A 20,509-nucleotide genomic window follows, 5' to 3' on the forward strand; every position below is an offset into this window, starting at 1 on the left:
TTTATTATATTTATTATTATTTCTACCACCACCTTTTCTGTGCTAGTCGCGCACAACAGCTGCTTTCTCTGTACCTTTTTTCTCCAGTCTTTTGCTGTCTTTAAGCAGCTTGTTTTCCCCTCTGTTGTTTTTAGCCTGTCTTTTTTTTTCTTGCTCTATCCTGATTTAGTTATTAGTATTACGTGCAAAGGCAAGAATCACCTAAATCTTAACCTAACTCATCCTGCATTGTTTGTCCTTGGGCCATAAATGTTACATATCCATGACGTGTTGAGGAAAAAAAGTGCAATGTTACTTTCAAGCAATCTTCTCTTTTTTTTTTTTTTTGCCTAAAATACTTCAGCAACCCTGTGGCAACAGTCTGGGAATTACCTGCTGCAGCTTTTGCACTGACATTTTCAGCAGAAAATGTAAACAATATTCCCCCCCCCCATATTCCAACATGTCCTGCCTCTTGCAGGAGGATGGACTACTAAGAGTTACGTACAAGTGGTGTGTGATTGGACATTTCAGGCTCTCTCTCCCTTTCTCTTCAGTATTTTTCCCCCACCTCGCTTTTTTTTTCCCTCTCTCCTGTTGAATAATTCATCTCAGCTTCTACGTCTTGCCTCCACCAGGTCAGTCCCTCGCATCCATTAGCATAAAATACATCTTTTACTTTGTCTCAGTGTCTCTGTAAAGGATCTCTCATAAAATGCTTCAGCCTCCTGCCTCGTTGCTGCCTCATTGATTTCTTTAGCTCTTGCTTTTTAAACCATCTCTTGCAGATGCAATTTTTAGCCGTGTCACTTGCATGTTCACACCTCTCGCGTGTAAAACATCACCTCTGCATCTGTTCTCCACCCCCAGTCTCCTCTAAAGACCTTCCATAATGGCTTTTGGCAGTTCATCTCCTGAATGTTTGCCCTGCTAGCTCTCTCTCAGCAGGCTGAACGCAGTACAGCTCGCTAACCTTGGCAGATATGAGCTGTGACAGTGCTAATGGGCTCCTCCCTCGCTCGTCCATGATACTATATACAGCACGTCTACAGTATACACTCCTCTGCCTCCCACACATATCACACTTCCTGTTCTCCTTTGGAGATTGTGTGTCCTGTCTGTTCCCCAGACGAGTTAACAAGCTTTCATGTAAATCTTGGCACTCTGAGAGAGAGAAAGAGAAAGAGAGAATGTTTAGACATATAAAGACAGACACAGAACAGATATAGACATTCAGATATATATTAGACTGGCGATGGACGGATGGACAGACAGGTGACTGAAACCCTGTGATAGGAGGTTGTCCAGATGAAGGTCAAAGGGATGACCCTTTCAGCCATTGCAAGAGAAGTTGATCATTCCAAATCTGTGAATTCTCAAATATTGCATCTTTACAATGACACCAATTCATTCAAGTCCCCCCAAAAAGGCTGGTCATCCATGTAAGACAATTGCATGAGAAGACGGGATAACGCAGAGACTCTCAATGGGGAATCGGTTCAACACTGCAGCTGGAATTGCTTGCCAGTTCAGTGCTGGACAGGGTAAAGATCTGTCTCGGCATGTTTAAGAGAAGTCAGACTGAAAGTGCACTCTGCAGTGACCTAGACTCTCGTCAGCAGAAAGATTCTAAAGGCTAAGCTCATTTTTGCTGAGGAACATGATGTGTGGAGAAAGGAGAACTCGTCCAAAGTTCACTTTAGTGATGAGAGCAAGTTTAACTTATTTGGGTCTGATGGGACATATTTTCCTCTGCATCAAACTGAGGAAAGACTGAAGCCCAAGTGTGTAAAAAAGTCAGTGAAAGGTAGAGGAGGAACTCTCATGGTTTGAAGGATGTGTTCTGCAGCAGGGTGGGTGAATGCAAATGTTTATCAGAACCTCCTTCAGCAACATGCAGTTCCTTCCCTGCAAGCTTCTCCCAATCAGCCAGCAATTTTTATGCAAGACTATGCTCCCTGTCACACTGCTAAACAGCTAAAGCAGTTCTTTGATGCTAAGAACATTGAAATATTGATCTAAACTTGATTGAAAATGTCTGGAAAATCCTTGGCAACGAAGTTATGGCTAAGAAACCCACTACAGTTAACCAAACTATGAAAGAGAGCGGAAGAAGAGTGGACCAAGATTAGGCCTGTACACTTCCCACTAATTTCCGGCATGTGTAACCCTCCAAAATATTAGTTTTAATCTTCTTTTGTGCAACAGCGCTTACTTTTCTCTAATTTTGATCCTTTTTTTTCACAAAATACAGGTTTTTGTTGAAATGCCTTGGCTATTTTGTTAAACATGTTAGTAGAACAGTGGTGTACAGTACCTACAGCTAATATTCCCTCAATTTTTTTCATTTTCTCGACTGTAGTGCCTCTTTAATAGTCTGTTTCTGTCCATGTTGTCAATATTTCATTCTTAATTTCTGCAGCTCCCTCCGACAAGTCAACACAGATTGTTTACATGTTCTGTTGTAGGTTCCCATTACGAGCCATTACCGGCACAAATGACTCCCAGCCTGTCAAACACTCAGACTTTACACACACTCACTCTGCAGAGTCATTAGCTATGTCAGAGTAGAACACACACTCAATAGCTGTGTTTATAAGTGATTAGGTGTGTGCTGGTGTGTGTCCATGCTGAATAAACGCCAACAAAAACATGCTCACTTGCGCATTTTTATTGTAATGAGGGTCGGTGTCAAGCCTGAATACGCTTTTATAGCAGCATTCAGGCACATTAAAAGACTGAGCTTTGAACAGAATAACCAAAACTGAGCAAGTAAGAATCATAACAGGCTTTTCTTTGCTCTAGTTGAATACATTTTCACAAGAAGCATCCAATTAGGCTGGTTTTGTCATTTTTTTTTTTTATCAAGCTTATCCTTGTGTGTCTGTCTTGCTCTGCAGATCACACCTCAGTAGGTGGGTTGGGTGATAGTTTCTATGAATACCTGTTGAAGGCCTGGCTGATGTCTGATAAAACGGACACAGAGGCACGCAAGACCTACGATGATGCCATTGAGGTGAGAGCTGCTGGTTGCCATGGCAATTTGTGTTTTGTGTTGCATCAGCTTCATTCTCTCTCTCTCTCCCTTCCTACAGGCTATCGAACGCCACCTCATCCGCAAGTCCAACGGCGGCCTTACTTTCATCGGGGAGTGGAAAAACGGACACTTGGAGCGTAAGATGGGTCATCTGACTTGCTTTGCTGGAGGCATGTTTGCCCTAGGGGCTGATGGGTCACCGGATGATAAAGCTGGACACTATCTGCAGCTCGGAGCAGAGATTGCACACACCTGCCATGAAAGCTACGATCGCACTGGTTAGTGAATAAGAGGGGGCGAGAGAGAGAGATTAAAAAAAACACGTATTAGATCTTTGGACTTCAAATCTCATTTGTAGCATGGTTTTGTTGCTATGGTAACACTACAGGTTATTTTCAGAGTATGGTGTATCGTTTTCACACAACTTGACTGAAAGACATTGATGGATTGCAACTCAGCCACAACAAGCTCTCAGACAGATAGTTTCATGTTTATAGCACCATGAGAGCCAAAGGTTCAACTAATAGTACGCGTAAACCTTTTGTTGTTTGCAGTGCTGAAGCTCGGTCCAGAGGCCTTTAAGTTCGACAGCGGGTTGGAGGCAGTGGCTGTGAGACAGAACGAGAAGTACTATATCCTGAGGCCTGAGGTCATCGAGACGTACTGGTACATGTGGAGATTTACCCACGACCCCAAATACAGACAGTGGGGCTGGGAAGCAGCGCAGGTCAGCATCTCTAACATCTCTAATGCATCTCTAATGTAACATTTTAAAGGGAAACCTGGGTGTTATGACTTGTATGGCTTAATATAATGTAAATAGTCTCTTACTGAAATATATTTTGGACTATGGAGATGCCATTATTTTAATGAGGTGTTTACCACAACACAACTCTGAAAATAAAATACTGATACGATGACCACAGCTAATGAAAGAGCTTACAGGTGGCGATGGATATAAGCGTAGGCTTAAACCAAATCCCATACCATTGATTTTTCTCCACAAGGAGTCTAAACACCCTGGACATCGAGTGAAATTCATGCGGAGAAACTCCTTCAGTGGCTGCGACGTCATGGCAAGTGTCCGTATGCTTACATCCTGCCAGGATGGCATCTAGCGTTTCTTGTCTCTGTCGTTTGAGTAGTCTCTTTCAGTAGCTGTGCTCTATTAAAAGCCTCAAAAGCATCAGGGCTAAAGATGAAAGAACAAAGATGCAGGTATTTAGGAAGTTTTATTAGTCCACATGCATCTTCTCATTTGTTTCTCCTCTTCTTATCGCTAGGAAAGCAGTGAAGACTTACATCGCTTCTCTTATTGCCCTTCGACTGAAAATTATAACCAAAAGCCAGTATTTTAGTAGTATCAGTATTTTATTTTCAGAGTTGTCCTGTGGTAAAAATAGCAACAGGTAGCGCCAGTAGCTCACTGAGTGCAACCATTTCACGTCATGGAAATAATGGCGCTCACCCTGTCCAAAATATGTATTAAAAACGATGAAAACTTTTTTTGTTTGTTTGTTTGTTTTCTAATACGTATTTTAGTAAGGGACATCATTTACATTATATTAAGTCACACAAGTCTTAATACCTGCGGTTCCCTTTGAAAATCACTGTAGATATTCAAATGCTAGTTGGAAAATCAATTTTTACTGGATATTGAATATAGTATAAATATTAAGTTTATCAGATATCCTCAGAAAAGAGTACCTATAACTAAATATTGGATATTATATGTTGGAACCTGCTTTCTGAAATGTTAGTTCACTGGCAATTTAAAGGGATAGTGCTAGATTATGACACTGATTTCCACTTTCCTATAATAAAGGTCCCATCTCTTTTTTTTAGGGACTATTTCATGTCAACTCTATCTCATATTAATAAATGGTTATCCATATTTTATACTCTCCATTTATAATATTGGGAGGCCTGTGTTCAATAAGCATCACATCTAGATTTTAATTAGGCCTCAAGATTTTTCTGGTCGACTCGTAGTCGTTCATTTTAAGCATTAGTCGACTAATCGCATGTTAACTAATAAACCATTAAAATCATAATAAGGAGCCAGTTGCCTACATAGCCTAATAAGCACTCAAGCACACGCATAAAGCTTGCCACAGATTATAAGTAATGATTATGATTATGAGGTAAAATGGTAAGGAGGGTGCATTAACTAGTTCACTGATAAACAAGTGCTTGCTTTGTTTTCGACTTAAGAGATGAAGTTGGCGACACAGTCTGAATATTTTTTTCAATTTGAATTTGTTCATTTGAAAGTAGAAATTTCACTCTCTATAGATACTTTTTTTTCATGTCTGTAAGTATACACAGAGTTTCTGAGATTCGCGCTCCGGTTCACAGAGACCGAGACAGCAGAAACCTGTTTGCTTTCATTATTTTACAAAAGTGCAATGTTTTGTTGTTATTATAAGTGCACACAAATAACCATGGAGTCTTTACAGATTCGAAAGATGTATTCCTCTTATCTGTATGGCCAAAAATGACAGAGTATAAGAGAAAATGACCGCACCGGCACCTCCATCTGTCATGCAGTGAGCGTGCTACTATTCAGCTTCCACACTCCACACAGACACTTGAATAGCGCACATTTTTCTAGGTTAACATTAGATTGAGCTGCCGTGTAAAGTTGCTGCTAGGCTACTGACATATTTCAGATAAGCCATATTTGAGGTCGATGCCGCTGAATGCTAGGCGAGCGTTTAGATGTCCTGCCCAATGTACTGTTAGCACAAAGACCAGCCGTTAACGATCTGCCCATCACAGACTGCATGACCTCAGTACTTCCTGTGGATTTAAAAAACAATTTTCTGCAACTAATAAAATTTTGATTGACCAAGCCTCTTCTCAGCAATTAACAGTCAACTATTAGGGGGCATCCCTAAAATGTTGGCAAAAATTAAAATTTTTAAAATAAAACTTTTTTTATTTTTATTTATTTTTAACAAAATAATCAAAATCTGCCATTTATTGGTTAACATGACAAAATGATCACCTTATTATTGTGTCAGTCAGAATTTGAATATTTTTGTGGTGCCTGTGCAAAAATCACCAGCATAAAGCTAGGGCACGAGCAACACAAACAGAAGTTTGACTCGCTTCTCCCAGGGCTGGTATCTCCAGCCATCAAGAGTTCAGCCGGATATCGGAGACAGAATAAGGTCAGACGGTGTGTACGGCACAGGATGTTCTTAGTATCTAAACCATATCTCATCACTTTGATATCCATCTGTAATCCCACTCGCTCTATCTGTGGCATCTTTTTGCTGCTCGTAGTAGTCCTGTACCTCTCCGTCTCTATCTGTTTATCACTCCGTTTCTTAGATTCATCCTTCCCTCTTTTATCATGTCACTCTTATTATATGGGCTGTGTTTTTTAGGGAATGTGTTTGTGGTTTTAGAACCGTTTCAAAGTGCTCTTGAGAATGTAGCGTCGTTGTTTTCTCTCTGATTGGGTGTCATTGTGCTGCCGGTACAGTACAGTTGCACTGCAATTGGGCTTCTTTTGATGAGCCGCTGGGTGCTTTCTCTTCTTCCCTTCCTCATTTTCACTCTTTCTATTTCTGTAAAAGGAGAAAGAAAGCAGAATAAAGCTCACTTGTTTCCAGTCACCAAAGTTCCTTCTTTGCTATCAGCTCTTTTTTTTCTTCTAATTTTATCATTTTCTGTCTCCGGCTGTCTGTGTGTACCTCTTTCTTTCCAGAATCTCAGGGTCTCACCATCTCTTCTTTGAGTTCTTATCACTGTTCTTTGTGTAGATAAATGGTATTGAGTTTGTCTGTTTGGCGTCCACTCTCATCTAAAGGATCAGTTAGGATTTTCCCAGTTCTCACCATATTTCATCTGAAGTGCGATGGTCAGTTAGTGGCTAAATGAATGGCTTCAGTTGGTATTTTTTTGGGTTAATGACAGTTTGGTTATTTGAACTGCTATAGCGTTCACAGATACGTTGTTTTATGGTGGAAATAATGTAATTTATGTAAATTATGTCTAGGAATGATATTAAAACTTCTAAAGAATTAGCTGATAACCAAAAAATGAATGATTTTGGATGATATATATATATATATATATATATATATATATATATAAAATCAGAGATACCCTTAATTAAGTTGGCCCTTCATATAAAAAAATTGGGCACTTGTGGTTTAACTAAAAAATAAAACCCTAAAAAAACGTAAAAGCTACTAGTAAATTTAGGCATCACAACATTAAAAGGTACAATATGGAATTTTATTTATTTATATATTTATTTATTTTTTAAGATTGGCTACTGATTATACTTACAGCGTTATTAAATTGTGACCCTGGATCACAAAACCAGTTTTAAGTATCACGGGTCTATTTGTAGCAATAGCCAAAAATATATTGTATGGGTCAAAATGATATTAAGTAAATATCTTGTTTAATGAGGATGTTTTGTAAATTTCTTACCATAAATATATCAAGACTCAAGATTTTTGATTAGTAATATGCATTGCTAAGAACTTCATTTAGACAACTTTAAAGGCGATTTTCTCTATATTTTATTTTATTTATTTATTGTTTTTTTTTTTTTTTTTTTGCACCCTTGGATTCCAGATTTTCAAATAGTCGTATCTCAGTCAAATATTGTCCTATCCTAACAAACCATACATCAATGGAAAGCTTATTTATTCAGCTTTCAGATGTATGAATCTCATTTTCAAAACAATTGACCCCTTATGGCTGGTTTTGTGGTCCAGGGTCACAATTTGTGTTTTTAAAGATATTGGATAATGCAAAGGCAATCTAAATGGAAAACTGAGGAAATGAAGCTGAAAGTCTTGAGTGAATCTCTGTTGAATGGGTTAATAAGAAGGCTGGATCAGGCCAGCTGTTGTTATAACCATGTGAGGTGAGTCCTCAGTGTAGCAGCTGTTTCAGGCAGATCTGCTCCAGGTAGGTGAGCACATCACACCATGTTTTCCTGGCACAGATGGCTTGCATGACTCCTGCCTGCAGAGGCTGGAACAGCACTAATGGAGCATTATTGGTTCTTGGAGAACAGGGCCAGAAAAATAGAGCGGTTTCGTATATATTCTATTTTTAGCTTTGTCATTACTACAAGTACACAGTCATACATTGATTTGATTTGCAGTCATAAAGTGGTGATTAGGACAGGGTTTCGCTTGATATAAGCATTCTGAACTGAAGCACAGGAAATTGTACATCTGGAACTGAGATGAGCTCACCAGTTGGATGGCAGCTTTATTAGAAACTACAAGATATTACATGGTTTAATCGAATTTAAGAACAGTAGTCTGACCCTCACTGATGTCAGATATGTGCATAATTCAAATCAAAGACATACAGTCATAACTCAAGCAGCTTTTAAAGAATTAGTTCACTTCCAGAATAAAAAAAAATCCTGATAATTTACTCACCCCATGTCATCCTAGATGTTCATGCCTGTCTGTCTTCTGTCAAAGAGAAATTAAGGTTTTTGAGGAAAACATTCAAAAATTTGTTATCCATATAGTGGACTTCAGTGGGGATCATCTGCACTATCCCAGCCGAGGAATGAGGGTCTTTATGTAGCAAAACAATCAATCAGTTTTTTTTTTTTTTTTTTTTTTTTTAAAAAGTATATAATTTTTAACCACAAATGCTCATCTTGCACTAGCTTAGCCCCACGCATTACATAATCACAAACATGTGACATAGACGAAAGTACCGACCCAGTGTTTACAAAGCAAAAATACAAAGTCAAATGCCCTTTACAAAAAAAGGTAAAACAATGATGTCAGATGAATTTGAAGTTGGAGGTGAAAATGAGATAGAGCTTGTCGCCCTACTCTATCTTTTTGAATCGGAGTACACAGATGAAGAGCTAATCATGCATGACCTTTCCAACGATTACATAACGCATAAAGTCACATATGCGCAACGCAAAGCTAGTGCAAGATGAGCATTTGTGGTTAAAAAGTATATAAATTAATTTTTTTCTTAGAAATGACTGTTTCGTTAGATAAGACCCTTATTCCTCAGCTGGGATCGTGTAGAGCCTTTTGAAGCTACACTGAAACTTCAACCTACTGATCCTCATTGAAGTCCACTATATGGAGGAAAATCCTGGAATGTTTTCCTCGAATATCTTAATTTCTCTGAAGAAAGAAAGACATTAACATCTTGGATGACATAGGAGTGAGTAAATTATCAGTATTTTTTCATTCTGTAAGTGATTTTTATTCCTCTAAGGTGCTGCGGTTTTCTTCTCTCTGGAAGGTCATGTTTGTAAAGATATTTCTCACATTAAGCGACTAAAATGAATATATTAAGAACTATAACATGATGTTTTACTGTAATGTAATTGGATATTAAGTAAAGATCATGTTCCATGAAGATATTTTGTAAATTTCCTACCATAAATATATCAAAATGTAATTTTTGATTACTAATATCCTTTGATAAGAACTTCATTTGGACAACTTTAAAGGTGATTTTTCTCAATATTTATTTATTTTTTGCACCCTTAAAATTCCACATTTTCAAATAATTGTATCTTGGTCGAATATTGTCCTATCCTGACAAACCATACATTAATGGAAAACTTCAAAAAATGTACCCTTATGACTGGTTTTATGGTCCAGGGTCACATATATACAGAGTTGGGTTTTTTTTTTCTTTTTTTTCTTTTGAAAAATATATTATAATATTATAAAATAAAACTGTAAAAACAGTAATATTATGAAAAATTATTACAATTTAAAATAACCATTTTCTCGTTAAATATATTTTACAGTGTAATTTATTCCTGTGATGCAACACTGAATTTTCAGCATCATTACTACAGTCTTTAGTGTCACATGATCTTCAGAAATCATTCTGATATGCTGATTATGTGCTTAACAAACAGTTGTGCTTCTTAATACATTTCATGCATCCTTCTTTCTGACCCCAGACTTTCTTCATATCTTCTGCAGGCTATAGATAAATACTGCCGAGTAAGTGGAGGATTCTCTGGTGTTAAAGACGTCTACTCCTCTAACCCCACCTACGATGACGTCCAGCAAAGCTTCTTCCTGGCTGAAACGCTCAAGTAAACATCATTTCGTTCACTAAAATACAATGTGCTGAACTGTGTTGCTTTAACAACACAAACTGTTTCACTTTATTATGCTAGTACAGGTTATTATCATCTATTAAACAATATAATAATGCTCATTTATTACTATAATAGTCAAGGTAGCTATGCAGCATATGGCTAGAACTGAAAAGCACTGACTGTCTGCTAAACAAAGTGGGATTTGCTAAGTAAATCAGAGTGGAAAGACAGCCAGTCATTACTGCCACCTGCTGGCGTCACTGAAACACTACAGCTTCCCATCACCAGATGTGTTTGAATACATAAGATCCGTGACCCAGTTTGATGTATGATCCTTGTGCGTGTTTGTTTTTGTAGGTATCTCTATCTGCTTTTCTCCAGCGATGAGCTGCTGCCTCTTGAGAACTGGGTGTTCAACACAGAGGCCCACCCTTTGCCCATCCTGCACCTGGGCAACATCACCCTGCCTGGCAGCGAGACCCAGCGGTAGAGCGGACTCACCGGGGGGGGCACACTCCCCCCTCGCTCGCCCCTTTTCTAAACGCCTCCCTCCTTGTCAAAGACAGCAGCTGCCAGTGCAAAGGAGAGGAGAGAACTGTACCCACCAACCACTGTCTCCTCCTGGACTGTGAACCATGGGACTGCAGCGAACGGAGGAGACCGGAACAGACCGAACTCTCTTTATCTATACGTCTCTCATATATTCTCTGAAGGACTGACTGCCGGATTGATCACGTGCATCTCTCTGGTCTGTACACGCATTAGCGGACTAAAAGACCTTCTGAAATGGATGTGTGTTTCTCACTGGGGAAGGATTTTAACAAGTTCATTCATTCTTTTTTCTTTTTTTTCCCTCTCTTTCCAATCTGGCGGCTTTTCATATCATCAGCTCAGCGCTAAATCATTTCAAAATGATGGATAAATGCTTTCAGACCAGACCGCCTTCAGAGCCTTTCTGAGGCTCCTGGAGATGGCAGATGTTGGATGTGACCTCCTGTGAAATCTTTCTCCAGCTAAAGGCTGAATTTAGGCCAGAGGAATGTTCTTTTTTTCCAGGATTTCTCTTCAAACAGTCGCTCCAACAAGGTTAGCGGGTAAAAAGGGACACGTGCTGCTATCAAACAGCTGCTGCCTGTGACACAGTCACCACCGTCATTCCAGAAACCTGCGCTTTCTGCGTCATTCCCATCTCTTTTTTTCATTTATTGCGAATGCCATTCACACTGCGTTCTGAAACACGGACGAGCTGGTGTTTGGTTTTTGCAACACAATGAATCAGTAACTGTAACTTGTGAGAAGTCGCAGTGCTGTAGATGCTAACGCTCACGGCCGTTTGTTTTCATTTGTCGATGGTGCCGCTCTGTTAGACCAGACCAGATTCTTTCAACAGCCAAGATTTACCACTAATCGTAGCCAATGAGGTAGAGATTTATATATGTGGGGTTTAGAGTTCATAAATACACTGTGTGCCCTTCACAAGAAACCCAGAGTACATTTTGAATATAACAACTAAGCCCATGATGTTTGATGTTTTAGACTTGGGAATACTGAGGCTTGTTATTGTCATTCCAGTTTCTGGATGCGTTTTCATTGGTCAAATGCATATCTCTGAATATTTCATGTGAGTTTTGACATGACTTATTCAGTCTTGGGCTGTAAACACTCTGGATATGTTTTCTGAAACACGGTGGTGGCAGATTTCTGATATCACTTGATTAAACAACCTGCAGCCAGTCATGCTTAAGTATTTTGTTTGTTTTTATTTATTTATCTTTTGGGTTTGACCTTTAATGATTACTGATTCAGTCTCTTTGCTCAGCCTTAAGATCTCATATTTGTTTTCTTTTTAATCTTCAAGTGTGTAAAATACCACATCCACAGAATATCTCATGTAGTCGACCAGATTGAAAAGCTAAGTATTTTGTCATCTGGGGTAATGAACAAACTGAGAATCAGTCTGTCATAAAAGACTTGAGCACCATTGATGGGATGCTGGGTGTCATCGATCAGCCCCCCTTAAATCCTGTGACTTCAGTTCCTTGGTTTCTAAACCTCTCATCCCAGTCTGATGGAGACGTGTCCTCTACTCCCCTCTAGATGGCAGCAGTGGTGTCCGGCTGCTCCTGTAGGTGTCATTTGTTTGTTTTTAATTTTTTTCTCCCAGTAACATGATTTTGACTAATGGTGAGTGAAACCCAGGCCAACACACTTCCCTGTTGTTGCTGGGTGGGTTTTGACAAAGCTGTGTTCTGTATTTGTATTTTTACTGAACAAAAAACAATAATTGTAAATATGTTTAAAATGCCACACAAATTCAATAAAGATGTTACAAAAAGTGAACGGGATAAAATTAAATAAGCTTGTATTGTCAGGTCTTTTCTTACAGATTGATATGAAAGACTTCCAGTGGGTTTCATATTTCAGTTTAACAGTTCAGTTTCCCAGAGTAATGGGAATTTGGAATTTCTGGATATAAAAAAATCTCTTTAAGTTTTTAAATGTCAGAGAGTAGCCATAGAAGTTTGTGTAGTGAATATCATTTCAGGGCTTTTAGGGCTCAAAGAGCTAAATCCTTCATTGAGCCATATTCAAACCATAGAAAAACAATTTATGGGTTGGATATATATTTTTATTTGAATACTAAAGGAATAAATTGAAATTTAAAATATATTCAATCACATATTTTTTAAATATGATTTGTCGTTTTTTTCTTAATATTGCCGTTTTTACTGAATTATTTAATTAAAAAAATTAAGCCTTGGGGAGCATTAGAGATCTGCACATACATCATATTATATATTTTATTGAATTATAATTATAATTTCTTAATATACACTACTAGTCAAAACTTTTTGAATTGTTTTAATGTCTTCCACTCACCAAGCCTGCACTTATTTGATCCAACGTACAGCAAAAACAGTAAAATTTTGAAATATTTTTACTATTTAAAATGACTGTTTTCTATTTGAATATATTTTAAAATGTAATTTATTCCTGTGAGTTCAAAGCTGAATTTTTAGCATCATTACTCCAGTTACATGATCTTTCAGAAATCATTCTAATATTCTAATTTGCTGCTCAAAAAAACATGTATTATTATGTTGAAAACAGCCTGAATTTTTTTAGGTTTCCTTGATAAATAGAAAGTTCAGAAGAACAGCATTTATCTGAAATCGTTTGTAACATTATACATCTCTTTACTGTCTATACATGTTTTCATCACACTCTATCACCACATGCTAAATGAAACTATTAATTTCTTTCATTTATATATATATATATATATATATATACACATTGACTCCAAGCTTTTGAATGGTATAGTGCATCATGTTACAAAATATGTGCAAATAGAAAACAGTTCTTTTAAATAGTAAAAATGTTTTACAATATTACTGCTGTTGCTGTATTTTGGATCAAATAAATGCAGGCTTGGTGAGCAGAAGAGACTTCTTTAAAAACAAAATTAAAAATCTTACTGTTCAAAAACTTAATTAAATCTTTATCCAAAATTATGGAACCATCATTGTCTGAAGCTCTGGTGACCCTGTGCATTTGTTCTTACCACACCCTATATATAGATCTAGCTACAGCATGCACATTTCAGTTATTTCAGGAATAATATTATCGATAGAGGCTTTATCTATTTGTTTCTATTATCTACTTGTCTTCATGCTCTTTTGCTCTTGGCAGCACACATTGGATATTATAGGTCATGGTGAACTGGTCCTGGCACATTACCCCTGTTCTAACTATACACGTCATCTCCATTGCAAACAGTATTTCACACATGTGAGCTTGTTATTCTGTCTCTTTAGCAGAAGCAGCAGATTTGAGGGCAAAATTGTCTAGATTGACCGCAGTGTGACAGGACAGGATGGATGGGTGCATAAAGCAAGAGGCAGAGGTCACGAGCCGGGTGTCATTTGACCTCTTTCAACAACCCTAGTGACACAATGTGACCCTGCTGTATCATCTGCTGAACAGATGCTGAACAATGACAGATTTCTCCTTCCAAGCGTACAGCTGGGTCCAAAACTCTGAGACCATCAGTGGAAATGCTTGTATTTTACATTTTTTTGTATTTAATACAAACTTATTTTGAGTTTGCATGAACTCTACAAGTGCAAAACCTGATGATCATGTTCTCCAGCATGATTTGAGAACAATCCAAAGAGTATCTTGTGCTTCAGCGGAAGCAAAAACAAATGTTGAGTCTTATGTACAGAATGCGTTTCACAATCTAGTTTATGGTCAACTCTGTGAAAAGCAGAGAGCGATAACCTGGAGAAACTGGCATGTTGCAAGTGTGTGGAGCAAAAAAAAGCATCAAGGTCACTGTGAACCAGGTAGGTCATTTGGCAGCTTCTACTATGATAGCCAAACGATTACACAGAGAGAGAGAGAGTGTACTGATGTGTACTCATGAGAGATTTGACTTTCAGAAGAGCATATGGAGCACCAGTTATTTTAAGCAACTGTGTGTAAGTTTTCCAACATGAAATATAACTTTCAGTGTCATTCCTGATTATACACTGACTTATTATAGTGTGAATGATTTCTGTTTCTTTGATTTCCACGCTCCCCTCAAACATCTGTTCTGGGAGTAGGTAAGTTTACTGAGCAGGACAGCAAATATGAAATACCACCAAATGACCAAAGTCACAAAAATATACAAAAACCTACATTCAGCTACTCTTACTTTTACATACCCCTTGCTGAAAACGTATAGTTACCTGTTTTTAAGGGAAATAAAATAACAGGGGTCATTAAAATCGCATTTTGTCATTGGTACATCACCTCTTGGTTAGTGTAACGTTACTCCCGTGTCTGCATGCTCCAGTGGCTGTTTGTATTCTTCAGGTCTGCATGACAGAACTGTGAAAACAAAGGATCTTAGTTCTTCAAGCAAATAGTGTGCTAGAGTAAGGCTGTCAAATTGAATGGAACGCTATGTTGCATATCGTATCCACCTGTTTTTTCACCGCGGAAGTAAGCCGTTTGTTGTGATTGTGCGAGACGTCCGGTTCATTAGCCGCTGTAAGAATATAGCGAGAAGAACAACAAAGTGCAGTAAACGGTAAAACTGTTTGCACTATAAACTACTGTGTTCATAATTAAGATATTACATTAAATAATACGGTAAGACAGTGTGAAATATCAAGCAGCAAAACGAGCTAAAAATAGCTGGAAGCAGATGAGACCGGAAGCTCGCACATAAAATGTACAAATGGCTGCGCCCACTCTTACGTGCATGGAAAATACGGTGTGTTGTGTTCTTATTGTATAAAACGTATTTGAAATTTTATATTACAGTAGGGTCACAGCCATATTTGTCATATGTGTCAATATTATTCGTGAATGATGAGCTAACTAAGGTAATGTTCGTACTATGCCTGATCCCCCTGGTAAAAAAAAAAAAAAAAGCAGCATATGCTGGTAGGTATGTTTTGATGCTGGTTTATGCTGGTCCTTTGCTGGTTCATGCTGGTCCTTGACCAGCAACATGACCAGCAAAAACCAGCTAAGGACCAGCTTAAACCAGCATCAAAACATACCTACCAGCATATGCTGGTTTTTTCACCAGGGCCGACATTATCAGTAGTATAGAGCTCTAACAATCATTATCAGTCTTAAAATGTATAATAGGAGAATACTTGGTCGAGATACAACTATTTAATCAACTATAAAATTTGGATCTAAATATTGAGGAAATCACCTTTAAAGTTGTCCAAATGAAGTTCTTAGCAATATATTACTAATCAAAAATTAAGTTTTGATATATTTACGGTAGGAAATTTACAAAATGTACACTTTACTTAATATCCTAATGATTTTTGGCATAAAAGCAAAATTGATCATTTTGACTCATGCAATGTTTTTTTGGCTATTGCTACAAATATACCTGTGCTACTGATGTGGTACTTATGACTAGTTTTGCAGTCCTGGGTCACATTAAAAAAAAATCCCTGCTGAAAAAAACCCCCAGCTAAAACCAGCCTAAGCTGTTCATACTTCCGTAGCTGGTCAGGCTGGGAGACCAGCTGGAACAACCAGGTAAAACCAGCTTGACCAGCCAAGCCAGGCTGGGAGACCAACTAGCTTAGGCTGGTTTTAGCTGTTTTTTTGTTTTTGTTTTTTTCCAGCAGGCATTATAAAGTAAATAACGCTGGTTGCATAAACTGCTTAGACTGTCTTAAAAAGATAGTCATCAATTTTTTTTTCAAGACTGGTCATAACCTTTTAAATTTAGTTACGAAAAGATTGGTCTAATATGAATATGAAAAGTAAGATTGATTACCCCTTGTCTATTGCTAGTTGGTGAAACTAGTTCTTAAGACACAGTCTTAACATAGTGACTGTGGTTATGTAACTGGCCCAATATTCTCAAAAGTTTTTGAGGGGTTGCACCACAAGATACTATCTTTACAGCCTGAAATAATCTTGTTTTATCATAAAAATGTAAAACCTCAATCCGTTCCAAACTTGTATGAATTCTTTCCCTACGTGAACGTCATAGTGTTTTCCCCCTCTATACATTGGAAGTCACTGTGCACCAAAACCATCATCTAATCATTCTTCAAAATGTCTTTTGCAGAAGAAATGAGGTCATACTGGTTTAGATTAACATGAGCGTGATAAATGATGACAGAACTTTCATTTTCAAGTGAACTTTCCCTTTAGCTGCTGTAGCTTCTACCAGCTGACAGCTGAATTCGTCCAGCAGTTGAGAGCCAGTGCTCCATCCCTTTGCTATTATCCAGACCTCTCTCCTGAGGACGCATGAGACCCTCTGCATCGTGTTTTTGTTTTTCACGAGCTCTGAATTTTAATCAATAGATCCCAGAGGGTTGCTGATGTCACGGGAAGGAGAGGATTATGAATGTCACCGTGACTCATAGGACTGATAGACAGGGGAAAAAAACAATTGCGTGGACGTCCGCAAACGTAGTGGAGTGTTTAATGTGTTAATGGCCTGTATGTGCGTGTGCGCGCCTCCTTCAGTGTGTTTAATGTGTTAATGGCCGCCGGTTAACCATCCGTAGCATGGACAGTGAGTCATTTCCACTTGGCGCCAAGCCCAGCTGCAGCAGGTGGCATTGCCACTCCTCACAAACTAAATGGCATTCACCTTTGAACAAAACACTGCTTAATTTCTACTCGATTCGGCGCTCTCTGTGAAGTTTATTTATTCTATTAAATCCATCTGGGAAAGAAAACGCTTGCTTAGCCTCATAAGACTTCATGTATTGTTCTATGTTTCTCAGGCTGTTTTTGATTGATGCTGGTTTGATGGTTCAGTGTGTTCTCATAGTTTAGCAAATCCAACAAAGGATTGAGAGATCATGGTTCAGATCTTGAAAAATTTGGAAACTTCTGTATTAAACCATTAATTAGCCTTTGGTGCGACAATCGTTGCTTTCTTCTGGGCTCCATCTGATTTTGTTGTATGATGGAGCTTCATGAAAGCTAAGTCATCTAGAATCTCTCTTTCTCTTGTGGTTTTGACTCATGACTTTTTTTAGGCCGTAAAGTTGTTAAAAAAATCCAACTAAGAAGAAAAGTTTACTAACCAGTTTGGGCAGTAATATCCCAGATGCTTTTAGTTTTGTTCATACTGACATAAATCACTTTCATGTGTAGCACATCTTTCATGCTTCACCCTCATTTTAGTATGTTAATGCATCATCGTGTTTGGACGAGCCTCATGCGTAATTGTAGATTTGCAAAAACATCTGATGCAAACCCTTCATATCACATCCAAGCTTAGCTAAGAAAACTCTGCTGTCAAGACCAAAATTGAATCTAATGGGTAAGATGTGGTGCAATTTTTCCCTGTAACAATCTTTAAAGATGATTGCCGTGTGTTAATGAATCAGCGTGGGAAAGACGCTCCCGTCATAAATGTCAGCAGCTCGGGGCATAGCATCTTGTGTGTGTTTTTTCTTATCTCATATAATTGCATGTCCTCACCATTGACGTCATGTTAGATTAACACAAAACTGTTAGGATGGTCCCTCAGATCCAGTTTCTAATTCTCTCTCTGTTGCTGTCTCATTCTCTCTTTCTCTTCTCTCTGCCATTCACAAAATTCATTGTGTTTCAGACCTAGCACACAAAACTGGAGTTTCCTCACATATGAGTGAGCAATCATTTCCTGTTTCGGTTTCTCATGTAATTTATACCCACATCACTACTAAGAAAAGATTGAGAAGGAAGCAAACACCCCGGAATATCCCTCCCTCATATTTCCACTGGAGGCTGCAATAGGTCCGCTGATTTACTCAGCAACATCAGAGCTGATAATGTGCTGCTTTCCTGTAGGGTTTCTCCAGTTGTGCTTTATACTTGTTCTGTTTTACTCACCATACACAATTTCGCTGACGCTCACAACAGCAAGTCAGTGTCTAAATGTAATGATTATTTGAGTTTCTTACAGATCCAGCTTTTCCAAAGCAAATATTAGTGTCTGTTTTTCTCAGAGTTACAAAAGAGCATTTGTGTGGGGGTAATGTTTGTGAGGGCCAATGTCCTCACAAATATAGTGATCCCACGTTCAGAATGAAGAATTCCTCATAATATCAAAGGCTCATGAACTGTTTTGCTAGTACTTTACTCAAACTCACTGTACTGATATGAACAGTTTTGTGTGAGGATTAGAGTTGGGTTAGCCTTAGGCTAACAAGTATGTGTAATCACTGCATATATGTGAATATTTCTACAGTATAACCACCCTATCTACATTCTTGAATATTTCAACACTTTATAGTACAAACATAAGTAAGCAAGATCCATTAAAATTTCAGGAGAAAAGCACAGATGCTTTTCTTACAAATGCAAGTTACAACACACATCTCTTCCTCCTAGCCCACTATTTTAGCCTTTTATCATGAAATAAAAAATATAGGCCTATATGTTGTTTTAAGATGTGGGTGATTCTATAATTGCAGGTATATTTGGTGTCCAATAACATTATTTTTATCCTGTTTTTTTTCAAAGAGTTAATTCTTTTAATATTTCAGACAGCAACAACAATCATACAAAATGCATGTTATTGTTTATTTAGTACTGACCTGAATAAGATATTTCACATGAAAGATGTTTATATGTAGTTCACAAGAGATAATAATAGCTGAATTTATTAAAATGATCCTGTTCAAAAGTTTACATACACTTGATTCTTAACACTGTGTTGTTACCTGAAAGTTACCTAGCTTTTTTTTTTTTAGTGATACTTGTTTGTGAGTCCCTTCTTTGTCCTAAACAGTTAAACTGCCCACTGTTCTTATAAATATTTGGTTTTTCATCATTTTTGTGCATTTGAACCCTTTCCAACAGTGACTGTATGATTTTGAGATCCATCTTTTTACACTGAGGACAACTGATGGACTCATGTGCAACTATTACAGAAGGTTTAAACGCTCACTGATGCTCCAGAAGGAAACACAACGGGGGTGAAAACTTTTTGAATTTGAAGATCAGGGAAAATTTAATATTTATTTTGTCTTCTGGGGATCTTCTGTAGGTTTTGAAGGGCAGCACTAAATTAAATAAATATGATATTTAGGCAAAATAAGAAAAATGCACTTCAAATCTTCATTCTATTCTAAAGTTTTAACCCCCCCAGGTCTTAATGGATAGTTTTTTTCCTTCTGGAGCATCAGTGAGCGTTTGAACCTTTTGTAATAGTTGCATATAGAGTCCTTCAGTTGTCCTCAGTGTGAAAAGATTGATCTCAAAATCATACAGTCACTGTTAGAAAGGGTTCACATACACAAAAATGATGAAAAACCAAAGATTTTGTGGGACCTGAAGGATTTTCTGAAGAACAGTGGACAGTTTAACTGTTCAGGACAAACAAGGGATTCACCAACAACTATCACTAAACAAAAAAAAAACACAGCTGTGGATCATTCAGGTAACAACACAGTATTAAGAACAGGGTAATTTTTATAAATTCAATTATTATTTTCTCTTGTGGACTAAATGTAAATGTCTTTTATGTGAAATATCTTATTTAGGTCAGTACTAAATAAAAAACAACATGCATTTTGTATGATCTCTCTTATTTTGGTAAAATAATTAACATTTTGCACATTCTGCAAGGTGTATGTAAACTTGTAATCATTATCAAGCATTACAAAACGAAAATCTGTTGTATAAAAGCTGTTGTATAAAAAAAAAGCTGAGGTAACCCCAAACCTCAGGTTACCAAATGTGTTCTAGTTAGTTATAACCAGCAAAAGCCGGACGTAAAATTCGACATGTGCCTGTGGTCGCCTGGCAACACAAAAACCCTTTCCGCCAATCACAAGCTTCGCCTGGCGCATTGATCCCAGCGAATAGAACGCCGTATGTTTTTGAATTCCATATAGAGCCTTAGTCCACATTTGCCTCGTATTGCGGAG

The 20,509-nt window shown here is 37.8% G+C and overlaps 1 protein-coding gene across 1 annotated transcript in view; it reads left to right on the forward strand.

Moving 5' to 3' along the window:
• Positions 1–12,458, forward strand: part of man1a2 (mannosidase, alpha, class 1A, member 2) — a 119,130-nt gene extending 106,672 nt beyond the window's left edge. Inside the window, exons 10-14 of the mRNA XM_051118751.1 lie at positions 2,880–2,995; positions 3,075–3,294; positions 3,571–3,743; positions 9,979–10,094; positions 10,458–12,458. Of these exons, the coding sequence (XP_050974708.1) occupies positions 2,880–2,995; positions 3,075–3,294; positions 3,571–3,743; positions 9,979–10,094; positions 10,458–10,590 (758 nt within the window). The 3' untranslated portion in view covers positions 10,591–12,458. The remainder of the gene's footprint in view (positions 1–2,879; positions 2,996–3,074; positions 3,295–3,570; positions 3,744–9,978; positions 10,095–10,457) is intronic.
• Positions 12,459–20,509: the final 8,051 nt, after the last annotated feature.

This window comes from Labeo rohita, chromosome 9, assembly GCF_022985175.1.
Source record: "Labeo rohita strain BAU-BD-2019 chromosome 9, IGBB_LRoh.1.0, whole genome shotgun sequence".
Lineage (NCBI taxonomy): Eukaryota > Metazoa > Chordata > Actinopteri > Cypriniformes > Cyprinidae > Labeo > Labeo rohita.